Source organism: Poecilia latipinna, unplaced genomic scaffold (assembly GCF_001443285.1).
Source record: "Poecilia latipinna isolate Pla-1442-1.1 unplaced genomic scaffold, P_latipinna-1.0 Scaffold24, whole genome shotgun sequence".
Classification (NCBI taxonomy): Eukaryota; Metazoa; Chordata; class Actinopteri; order Cyprinodontiformes; family Poeciliidae; genus Poecilia; species Poecilia latipinna.
In genome coordinates this window covers 110,277-122,678 of record NW_015112640.1, presented here as the reverse complement: position 1 = coordinate 122,678, position 12,402 = coordinate 110,277, and the positions used below count along the sequence as shown (strand labels likewise).

Sequence of the window (12,402 nt, the reverse complement as noted above, 5' to 3'; positions counted from 1 at the left end):
CACATCCAAAAGNTTCTTTNTTTTTTTTTTTTTTTTTTTTTTTTTTTTTTTTGTTGTTGTAATGGAAAATCCCTTTGTTCCTGCCAGGCAAGGCAAGTCAGCAATGAGTAATGCTTCTTTTCCTAAAATATGAAACTAAACAAATTGAAAACTGACAAACATTTAAAAATAATTTGATAACAAAGGACTTTTGTCTCTGTTTCTGAGCACTTTTGCTTACAAACACAAACACACTCATGCATCATGCGTACAGAGAAGCAGGTCCAATCAGGCACAAATATGCAGAATTACAATTTATTCTGGAATGTGGGTGACACATTTCATTTGTTTTCTTAATCTTACTTTTTATTATTATTGCTTTATTTGTCACTGGTGTCATTTCCTTGGTTCCCTCTAACCATTTGTTTGTTATTTTGTCACTTATAGTTGTTATGGCCTCAGAAAATTAGACTCGTGTACTCCTAATCCAGCTCACATGACAATTTTAGAGTTACAGAATCTTAGTAACTCTGATCATGTTTAGCCAATCTAGTTTGTTGATATGGAGGTAAGTTATAACAAATGTCATGTCCAGGCATTTTACCAGTCAAACGAACCAAATCAGATCCAGAAAGGTGAGTCAAAACAATCTAAATGTACAGAAAGATTCAATTACAGTTCCATTTCTATTCAACATTAATTTAAAGTCAAATGTAAATTAATGGGTAACACTTTATTTGAAGGGGGTTGAATAAGACTGACATGACACTGTCATAAACACCTGTCATGAACATGAATAAGCCTTCATGAATATTTATGACTGTGGTCATAAAGTGTCATTCGGTAAATTATGACACTTTTAATACACAGTTGACATTATTCAAAATGTCTTTGTTATGACAACTTGACATTAACCAAGAAATCATTACTGACATAAATTTGTTATAAAATAATTACTGATTGTACTTTAAAAATTAGGTAACTTTATGTTATTAAAGGTAAAGTTTAAACAGTAATGATTTCCTGGTTAATGTCAAGTTGTCATAACAAAGACATTTTGAATAATGTCAACTTTGTATTAAAAGTGTCATTATTTACCGAATGACACTTTATGACAACAGTCATAAATATTCATGAAGGCTTATTCATGTTCATGACGGGTGTTATGTCATGTTTATGACAGTGTCATGTCAGTCTTATTCAACCCCCTTCAAATAAAGTGTTACCAATTAAGGTGTAGTTAAGCCTAAAAAATTGTTAATTAGGCCCAGATTCATGCTTAAAATATTTCGTTTGATTTACCAACATGCTTCTCATGAAGGCAGCTAAAGATTACAACGTGACCCTTAGATTTCAATATTTAACACTAATAAATTGTACATCTAAAAGTTGCAGGGCAGTGGCCCTCCCCGACTGGAGTTTGACACCTGGCTTGTCCTTAGGTGAGTGTGTTCATGGCTGTTTGTCCTCTCTCTGTGTTGGGCTGGAGAACTTTCCAGCCAAACACTAAAAATAACATATTTGTTTAATTAAAAAAAAAAAAAAAGAATTGTGGTATATATAAAATTGTTTTACGACTCGGTTTATGTCAGTTGTCGCAGTTTAGTAGCTGCGATACTTAAAAAAAAAAAAAAAAAAAAAAAAAAAAAAACCTCTTGCATGTCAAGAAAGGTAGAGCACATATTTCTGTAGTTACTCATGTTCAGCTCGGGATTCTCTTCGTCTTGGACTGAGTCGCTCACATCCTGTCCACTTGTTGTACATCGTGACAAACCAACACGGCGCTGCTCAGAAAAGGTGTGTCACCGGCGTGACGTCACGTCTGCTACCTGAGTTTCGGTGAGGAGGAGGAGAAGGGGTTTGAGGGCCGAACCGAGTGAGGGAGAAGCTGTATCGGCTCCTCAACGTGTTTAGTGGGATAAACGTTTATGTAGTCATTGTTTTTCATCGGCCTGCCTCGTCTGAGTTGACTCTACGTGGAGTGGGTCTGTGGGAGTTTGGACCCGCACACGGGACACGGACGGCTTCCTTCCCGGCTGCCCAACAAGGAAGGCTGACTCCTACTTCCTGCTTCAGCACAGGTAAGTTTGATCGTTTTTACAAAACGCGCTTCAATTTTCTTTGCTGTCGGTTTTCTTGCCGCATTATTACTGCTCGTTTAAAGATTCATGAATCTTTTGGAAGTAAATCAGTTGCACGGTGGTAACAAGTTAAAGGCCTCGCTGTCGGTCAGAGGGAAGAAGCCAGGCAGCTTCCATACGTTTGGAAAATCCGGATTTGCAGGATTTGTGTTGTTGCATTGTTTAGTGGTTTGGCAGTTTAGAAATTACACTCATAACAGGGCGGACTGGCTGGTTTATAGCCAACTGTGTGTTTTTTTTAAAGTCGCTTTAATTATATTTTTCTGTATTTAGTCGGCCAGGATGGCGGTCACCCCGCGACGCGTCCGCCTCAAGCCGTGGCTGGTGGCCCAGGTGGACAGCGCTCGGTACCCGGGTCTGGTTTGGGTCGACCGGGAGGCCATGCGCTTCAGGATCCCCTGGAAACACGCCACTAGACACACACCCCAACACGAAGACGAGGACACCATATTTAAGGTAAATATTTATTTAGATTGTCTCTGCTGAAGAAAAATCAGTTTGAAATGAGAAGATTTTATCTTGGGACTCACGACTATATATACTGATTATGCTTCATATATTTTTATTGTATTTTTGCTTGTTTGCTAATCAAGATATGCCAAGTTTTTGTTTTTCTTTTAGCTGTAGTTTCAAACAAATTAGTTTGTTTGGATGCCCCTCCCCCACCTGCTGCTGTGACTTCCAGTCTGTTGGCTGTAGGAAAGTTCCTGCCAAATTTACTCCGTTATGAACACAAATTCGAGTGTCTGGAAATGTTTTGGTTTGGAAAACATGAACTTTCATTGTATGTGAATCAACATCGCTTGCAGTAGCAGTGGTGGGGAGGCAGGACAGGTGATTTAAAAGTCTACCTGACCCTCTCATACCCAAATAAGTTAAATTCTGTGTCAATTTATGCTTTGGATGTTGGGCCAGCTTTTATCTGTCATGTGTCACAACAGCTTAATAAAACTCTTACATTGTCTCTACTTTTCACTGTCTGGCCACTCTATATGAAAATTTCAAAATCCAGCAGGTCCAGTAAATAAATGTAATATTGTTACAATAAACACCAACAAGCGTATCATGTGTCTATTTTAAAGGAAAGCATTTTGTGTGTTATAGCTTGTGTGAAATATTTTCTGTAAATACACATAAGCTGTGTTTGTGTGTGTGTGTGTGTTTTTGTTTTGTTTTTTCTGAAAGTTATGTTGTGATTTATTACAGGTTCATGAATAAAACCAGTGACGACTTAAATTAAATGTGTGTCTCTAACAATCAATTGTCGGCATCAGTCACTACCAAATATTTAAAGTATTTTTAAAAACATTTGTTTTATAAGGTTTGATTTTGATGGTACCTCTGTAAAGCTACCTGAGCCCAGAATATAGCCTGGTTAAAGTGATCACATGATCATTTTCATGTCTGATCACAGATTTTTTTATTCATTTTAGATTATTTAAAATGTCATTATTACAAGTCTTTAATTCAGTTGAAACACAACTTTTCCAACCCTTGCATTTATTTTGTTGCACGTCTTCTGCTTTTTGCACTTATTGTGATCAATGCAACACCAATCGGTGAATATTTAGAACAATGAGACGTTCTGGAACATATAAAAATGTAATTGATCTCGTTTCTGTGACTGCTTCGTCCAGGCGTGGGCTGTGGAGACCGGGAAGTTTCAGGAGGGAGTTGATGAACCTGATCCCGCCAAGTGGAAAGCCCAGCTTCGGTGCGCCCTGAACAAAAGCCGGGAATTCAAACTGGTCTATGACGGCACCAAGGAAGTCCCCATGAATCCCTTAAAGGTGTACGATGTCTGCGACATCCCACAACCCAACAGTAACCAAAGTACAAAGTTCTTCAGATGTTCTAGGGATTTTCATTGTTTTTCCATCTTTCAACGTTTCTGTTTTCCTGATAGCTCCTTCAGATGCAGGATCACATACTCCCTACGATGAGGATTTTGGAGAAGATCCCGACACACCAGATTCTCTTCCTCCATATCCATCCAATGGTGATTGTTACAGCCTTATATTGTTGCAAATACGAGGAGGAATTGATGGGAAAAAAAAACAAAACAATTCCTCTTTCCTCTTTTAGGCACCAGTCCTTCTCCACTCCTCATGTGGTCTCCGATGGGTTCCGATTCTTCCATGCAGCCTCCCAGCTGTCCACCTTCGAATGAGGTCTGGCCCAAAGAGGAGCCTGGTAAAATCTGGCCCAAAGAGGAGCCTGCAGATGTAGAGATGCCCCCCACAAACATGGATGAGCTGCCCCCCGCCCCTCTGCCCGACCCCATCCTGCAGCCGGCTCCTCTTTCCGAAGTCTTCTTTGCCTCTCCGGAAACGTGGATCAGCTCCCTCCCAAGTTAGTGTGAACAACTTTATCCCCTTGCAGAAATCAACTTTGTGTCACACAAATTGTAAGGGTTTAGAAAGACAAACCAGCATAAAATGGGAAAATGTATGGGTAAATATTAGTAACTGTTACTTCTGACTGCCACTTTGATTTTGATTTGTTTAATGACAGTAGGACTCTAAAGTTTCAAGTGTTTAGGGGGTAGGAGTTTATAAGTTCTCACTTCTTCCTACCCCATTTTGAGCATATGTTATTAACTGAAACAAAAAATCTGTATTTTCTCTTCTTTTTTATGCACTTCTTGTTACTGGGCACTATTTTATTTTTATATTTGTATTTGTATCATGTTCGAATAAAATTTTATTTCATTTCAAATTTGTTTTGAAAGTTTAGCTGCAGAATTCAATTCCAAAAAAAAAAAATCTAAATTTAGCAAAATAAGGTTTTAAAAACTGAAAAGGGCATGAAATGTTGATGCCTTTCTGGATCAGGTTCTCTAAAACAGATGGAAGTGATTTTACTATCCATCTTTTCTTAAATCATCCACAAACAGGTTAACTTTGCCAGATCATCTCTTTGTCTACCTGCAAGATTTTCTGTTTTTTTACCATCATATTTATGGTAAATTACTAAACTATCAGTTTATTAGGTCACACTTTAATAAATAATTTGCATGTATTAAAAACCATTGATCAGTCATTAATAGACTTGCTAAAGACCCAGTTTCCAGACCTTCTGGGAAATCATCTGAACATGGAGATTTACATCTGATTTTACAGTCCCTCATTTTACCGTCTCCAGTTTTTGTATTTTGAAAACATGAACTGCAGCCTCGGGGTACACAGTTGCACGTTGCCATGCAGAAGTGACTAAGCTTGTAAAAACCTGTTGAAGTGTTTTGTCATTCAAAACACTCCTCCTTTGAGGAGCAAGGTTTGCCATCTCGATCTCCACCAAGATCTCTTTCATGAATGCAGACTGCATGCAAGGTGGAGATGAGAACTCCTGCAAGCCCACTTAAAAAAAAAAAACAACTTTGTTGCACTTTTTGTATTTCAGGTCATGAAATGGGAGTTAAAAACAAATGGTGGTTTCAAGCCAGAATTATCCTGATCTCTAGGATCGTTTGGGGAAAATATACGACCGACAAACTGAAGAGACAAAAGTATTTTTGGAAGTTGTGCATCATATCTGGGGTAAAATCACCCCAGAAAAGTGACTATTTGATTTGGAGCTACTTTGTCTTAGGATCTGGGTGACTGGTCATATTTGATGGAAGCATAAGTTATGTATCAGAAAATCCTTTAGGTCAGAGGTTCCCAAACTGTGGGGCGTACCCCCTATTGGGGGCGCCGTGCCATTGTAGGGGGGGCGTCTGAATGGAAAAAAAATAAAATAAAATAAATAAAAAAAAAACATGAACGCTGCATGCGCTGGGTTTTTCCTATGTCAGTTTGATACAGTAGTGGCTACATTTCCCATATCTGTGTCCTCTGTCACTTTTATCAGCAGTTAAAACTGTTTAATCCATTGTTAACATGTCGTAACCTGTTCTTCCGAGCCGCCTTTAAACGCAACATGAGCGCTACGACGCTTGCGCTGGGTTTACACCTGTGAAGGAGACCTGCTGCTGCTGTGCGGAGCTACGTAGGTTTGTGTTAGAATCATGGCAGCAAACCAGCAAAACGCAAAGAACTTGTTTAATCCGTTGTTAACATGTTGTAACCTGTTTTTCCGAGCCGCCTATAAAGGCAACATGAGCGCTACGACGCTCGCGCTGGGTTTACACCTGTGAAGGAGACCTGCTGCTGCTGGGCGGAGCTACGCAGGTGTGTTAGAATCATGGCAGCAAACCAGCAAACGCAAAGAACTTTACACAGTTTTTCCCCCAAACTAACCGACTGTTGAGTAAAGCTGTTAGATACAGGTAAAGTTAGCTAAAAGATGACTAGCTAGTTAATGTCAATACATCACCTTAAGCTTAACAATTAGCCTGTAGGCTACGCTAGTGATGTTGATGTCATTTTGCCCCCCAAAAAGTTGTCGTCCCCCCCCGCTCTATCCCGCCCTGCCCCGTTAAAACATGTTCAACAAGACAACTAATTGTAATCCATAAGGGGGGCCCAGAAAATGTTTGGAAACCACTGCTTAAGACGATTACCCAGTTAATCTTTTTAGGTTTTTAAGCTTCAACTACACTAAGAGTAGATGGCCAAACAAAATGTAAAACACACAATCAGACTGGTCAACATGCTCAATGACACATTTAAGTTTGACCAAAAGTAAAAACAGAAGCTGGTTTCAAAGCAAATGCCCCCCCCCCCACTCCCCACAGCACTGTAAATCTAGTTGATCCCAGAGGCTCAATCTAACACGTAGTCTGTGAGATACCAAAGGGGATCCTTGCAATATTAAACCATCTCAGTTTAAAAATCTTATTCTTGGTTAAGACAAATGTTACTGAATCTTTCAAAGAGAGGGTGACGGGTATTGAATAAAAATAAACCTTTTTAGCTTTTAGTCATAACAATGTTCCATCATCAGAAACATACCTGGAGTGTTGCTTTGAGTCTTTTATCCCTTTTATCTCCCATAGCAACTATTCGGGTGCAAAAACACTTGCTCATACAAGGTGAAACCTATTTACACAAATGGCTTCCACCCGTTCCCACACCTTCCCCTCTTGGCTCCTGCAGACTAGCGGTAGCGATTAGCAAACACCTAGTGGAACTGCAGGTCTGCTAAGTTCATCATGCAAACTATTTCTTAGTCCAACACTCCTAAGAACGGATGTAAATGACATGGTGAGGAGCATTGTTGTGATGTTGTGCTGGATGCAGGGAGTCGGGAAGAACAAGACCTTCTTAAAGAGACAGACGCCCAATTTAAAGGTGTTAAACTGCAAAGTCAAATTTCTTTTAAGTCGTGTTTNTTTGCTTAAGAGATCCCGACTTTTCTCGAGACGCCGAGAAACTTTATCCGTATCAGGATCGGTACATAACGACATAATCACAGTGATGGAGGACACTCTATAGATGTATAGATTTTTATTTCGAGCTTGAGCATAAAGGCATCAAATCAGTCCTTGACATCAGACATGGTTTTTGTATAAGTGAGGCATCTGAAGAGGGTTTTCAGTGCGCGGGGACTCATTCGGTGCAAGTCCTATTCCGACTTAGTTTTGGTTGAATTTATTCATAACCAGCTGCAGAACCCTGGACAGCTACACGGTTACCGATGGATGTACGCTAAATGCAGAGAGCATGAACTTCGTGTGAAAAAATATGTGCGCTTGGTGTAAAAGGATCCCCAAGCGTGGCAGACGGAGAAATTACTTTTGTCTCTTTGCATTATGTCTTCCTTAGGGCCGCAGAAAATGATGCTAGTCGTCCATTTCGCGGGATCTCGAGAAAATAAGTCGGGATTTCTTTTCTCTTTTTCTCAATGGCTTCGTAATAAACGGCAACAAGCATATCCTGCGTCTATTTAAAAAAAAAAAAGCATTTAGCGTTTTAGACATTGTGTGATATATTTTCTGTAAATACACTTAAGCTGTTTTTATTTTTCCTGAAAGTTGTGATAAATAAAACTGGTGACTTAAATTAAATGTGTCTTTAACAATCAATTGTCAGCATCTGTCGCTACCAAATATTGAAGTATTTTTAAAAACATTTGTTTTATAAGGTTTGATTTTGATAGTACCTCTGTAAAGCTACCTGAGCCCAGAATATAGCCTGGTTAAAGTGATCACATGATCATTTTCATGTCTGATCAGATTTTTTTTATTCATTTTAGATTTAAAATGTCATTATTACAAGTCTTTAATTCAGTTGAAACACAACTTTTCCAACCCTTGCATTTATTTTGTTGCACGTCTTCTGCTTTTTGCACTTATTGTGATCAATGCAACACCAATCGGTAAATATTTAGAACAATGAGACGTTCTGGAACATATAAAAATGTAATTGATCTCGTTTCTGTGACTGCTTCGTCCAGGCGTGGGCTGTGGAGACCGGGAAGTTTCAGGAGGGAGTTGATGAACCTGATCCCCCCATGTGGAAAGCCCAGCTTCGGTGCGCCCTGAACAAAAGTCGGGAATTCAAACTGGTCTATGACGGCACCAAAGAAGTCCCCATGAATCCCTTAAAGGTGTACGATGTCTGCGACATCCCACAACCCAACAGTGACCAAAGTAAGTACAAAGTTCTTCAGATGTTCTAGGGATTTTCATTGTTTTTCCATCTTTCAACGTTTCTGTTTTCCTGATAGCTCCTTCAGATGCAGGATCACATACTCCCTACGATGAGGATTTTGGAGAAGATCGCACACCAGATTCTCTTCCTCCATATCCATCCAATGGTGATTGTTTACAGCCTTATATTGTTGCAAATACGAGGAGGAATTGATGGAAAACAAAAACTAATCTTTCCTCTTTTAGGCACCAGTCCTTCTCCACTCATGTGGCCTCTGATGGGTTCCAATTCTTCCATCCAGCCTCCCTGCTGTCCACCTTCGAATGAGGTCTGGCCCAGAGAGGAGCCCGCAGATGTAGAGCTGCCCCCCACAAACATGGATGAGCTGCCCCCTGCCCCTCTGCCTGACCCCATCCTGCAGCCGGCTCCTCTTTCTGACGTCTTTGCCTCTCCAGAAACGTGGATCAGCTCCCTCCCAAGTTAGTGTGAACAACTTTATCCCCTTGCAGAAATCAACTTTGTGTCACACAAAAATTAGTTGACTGAAATTTGTTTTGAAAGTTTAGCTGCAGAATTCAATTCCAAAAATAGTCAAAATTTAGCAAAATAAGGTTTTAAAAACTGAAAAGGGCATGAAATGTTGATGCCTTTCTGGATCAGGTTCTCTAAAACAGATGGAAGTGATTTTACTATCCATCTTTTCTTAAATCATCCACAAACAGGTTAACTTTGCCAGATCATCTCTTTGTCTGCCTGCAAGTTTTTCTGTTTTTTTTAACCATCATGTTTATGGTAAATTACTAAATCACACTTTAATAAATAATTTGCATGTATTAAAAACCATTGATCAGTCATTAATAGACTTGCTAAAGACCCAGTTTCCAGACCTTCTGGGAAATCATCTGAACATGGAGATTTACATCTGATTTTACAGTCCCTCATTTTACCGTCTCCAGTTTTTGTATTTTGAAAACATGAACTGCAGCCTCGGGGTACACAGTTGCACGTTGCCATGCAGAAGTGACTAAGCTTGTAAAAACCTGTTGAAGTGTTTTGTCATTCAAAACACTCCTCCTTTGAGGAGCAAGGTTTGCTATCTCGATCTCCACTAGGATCCCTTTCATGAATGCAGACTGCATGCAAGGTGGAGATAAGAACTCCTGCAAGCCCACTTAAAAAAAAAAAAAAAATTTTGTTGCACTATTTGTATTTCAGGTCATGAAATGGGAGTTAAAAATAAATGGTGGTTTCAAGCCAGAATTATCCTGATTTCTAGGATCGTTTAGGGAAAATATACAACAAACTGAAGAGACAAAAGTATTTTTGGAAGTTGTGCATCATATCTGGGGTAAAATCACCCCAGAAAAGTGACTATTTGATTTGGAGCTACTTTGTCTTAGGATCTGGGTGACTGGTCATATTTGATGGAAGCATAAGTTATGTGTCAGTTCATCATGCAAACTATTTCTTAGTCCAACACTCCTAAGAACGGATGTAAATGACATTGTTGTGCTGAATGCAGGGAGTCGGGAAGAACAAGACCTTCGTAAAGAGACAGACGCCCAATTTAAAGGTGTTAAACTGCAAAGTCAAATTTCTTTTAAGTCGTGTTTGATGGATGCAGCATTTTTATAACTGAAGTAGTAACTTGTTTGTGCCATTTCTGTGCTTTAGAGGATCTCTAATTTGGTGTCTGTCTGAACCAGTGACAGACTTGGAGGTCCAGTTCCTGTACAGAGGGAAGGAGGTGTCTCCCACCGTGACTGTGAGCAACCCGCTGGGCTGCAGGCTGTTCTACGGGGACCTGGGGCCCATGGTCAACCAGGAGGAGCTGTTTGGACCCGTGAACCTGGCACAGCTGCGCTTCCCGACCACGGAGCACATCACCAACGACAAGCAGAGGATCTTCACCAATCGGCTGCTGGATGTGATGGACCGAGGTCTGATCCTGGAGATCAGGGGCCACGATATCTACGCAATCCGCCTCTGCCAGTGCAGGGTGTACTGGTCGGGCCCCTGCGCTCCAAACCCAGCGGCGCCAAATCTGATAGAGCGGCAGAAGAAGGTCAAGCTCTTTTGCCTGGAGTCGTTTCTCAGCAGTAAGTAAAATTACTACTGAATATTAAAACGAGAGAGTATCTTTACCAAAGTAACACATTTAAAATGTTGATGCAGACCCAGAGGGTCGTCATTTGAACTTTTCTAAAGATTAATGCAATATTTTTACCATCAGAGGACAAATATCAATGCGTGTCATCTGTCCCCACAACCTATAGCGGCCATGAGGAATAGCAGTAATGGAGTCTAAAAATAATTTTCCAGTTTTGGACAGACTTTATTTCCTGCTTCTTTGTCCAATAGTTGGATTGATCTGTTTGTCCATCCATTAATCAACGCAGCATCCATCGATCCATGGCTGCTTTATTTGTCCTACAATTCTGTATCATCCATCTACACTTCAGTTCATCTCATGTTTATCTGCCCATGTTTTTATGACCCATTTATCAATTTTCCATAGTGAAATAAATCTGCAAAATAATTTAAAGTTCTAAAACGTTAGTGTGTAGGAACCCTGTGATGATGTTTTAGAGTAACATCATAACTATAGTTTTCCTTTATTTCTGTTATGCAGGTGTTATAGCGCAGCAGCGTGGCCAGGCGACCAGCCGTCCTCAGTTTGAAATCAGCCTCTGCTTTGGAGAGGAATATCCTGATGGAAGACCCAAAGAGCGAAAACTCATCATGGTCCAGGTGAGAAATACAAGAATTTAACTTGAATAATAGCCAAAACTAACAACTTATGTTATAACTTGTATTCAGTCCTAGTTTCATCTTGCCAAACCTCAAAGTTCAAATTGTATTTGTTTTTGTGATGGGACAATTTAGTTTTTTTTTTTTTTTTTGGTCTGCCTTCCTGATGACATGCTGTCAAGTAGTCAGCACCTAAATGTTGTGGAGAATTTATAATTTCATTTGACATGACAGTCCCTCTCTGAGCACATCTTGAAGGCAGCGCTTCAGGCGTTTTGCATGGGAGATTAAAGGATTTCCCAGACATGCATGAAATCAAGGAAACGCTGAATGTAACATTCATCAATGATTGTTGCATTCATCATTCATGGACAAATTCACCTTTGAATTTGTATTTTGCTCATGCAGACTGAACTCATTAGACTTTCCTCTCACACTCCTTGTTCATCCTTTCAGGTCATTCCTGTGGTGGCTCGGATGGTAAGCGAGCTGTTTTCCGGAGACAACAATCTTTCTTTTGACGGCAGCGTGCGCTTGCAGATTTCAATCCCAGATATAAAGGACAGTATAGTGAGCCATCTGAAGGAGGTGTACACCCTGCTGCAGAACCACCAGGGCCAGGCTCTGCAGTCAGTGAAGCTGTGAATCAACTATTGTGTACAAAACATCAGCTTTTTCTTGTGAAACTGTGCTATGCAGATGGCTGGTGGTTCTGCAGGCCAGTCAGTCCATCTCACTGCAGAGGAATATATATTGTAGAGAATAAAATCATTAACTTCTGGCTTGTCTTCTCTTGTCCTCCTGAATTCAATGATTACATGTGTGGAAATAAAAGCCGCATAAAAATGACAGTCAGTGCTCCACATCATACATTTTCAGAGTTTATCCTAACATTTAAAAGTATAAAATCACATTGACAACACACTAAAACAGACATTAATTTACCTGAGACAAATGGAAAAGGAGGTGGAAAGCAAAGATGTCTTTGGAGAATT

The 12,402-nt window shown here is 40.0% G+C and overlaps 1 protein-coding gene across 7 annotated transcripts in view; it reads left to right on the top strand.

The window, feature by feature from the left end:
* LOC106950215 (interferon regulatory factor 6-like) overlaps positions 1 to 12,402 on the top strand; it is a 33,396-nt gene that overhangs the window by 15,967 nt on the left and 5,027 nt on the right. For 2 of the 7 annotated variants that reach the window (XM_015036930.1, XM_015036947.1), the window contains exons 6-8: positions 548 to 551; positions 4,350 to 4,472; positions 10,363 to 10,755. In XM_015036930.1, the coding sequence (XP_014892416.1) occupies positions 548 to 551; positions 4,350 to 4,472; positions 10,363 to 10,755 (520 nt within the window). Of the gene's footprint in view, positions 1 to 258; positions 262 to 547; positions 552 to 1,942; positions 2,061 to 2,393; positions 2,577 to 3,757; positions 3,954 to 4,026; positions 4,120 to 4,205; positions 4,473 to 8,984; positions 9,136 to 10,362; positions 10,756 to 12,402 lie in introns of those variants that run through there. The other 5 variants (XM_015036959.1, XM_015036968.1, XM_015036919.1 and 2 more) reach the window with 5 other exon arrangements.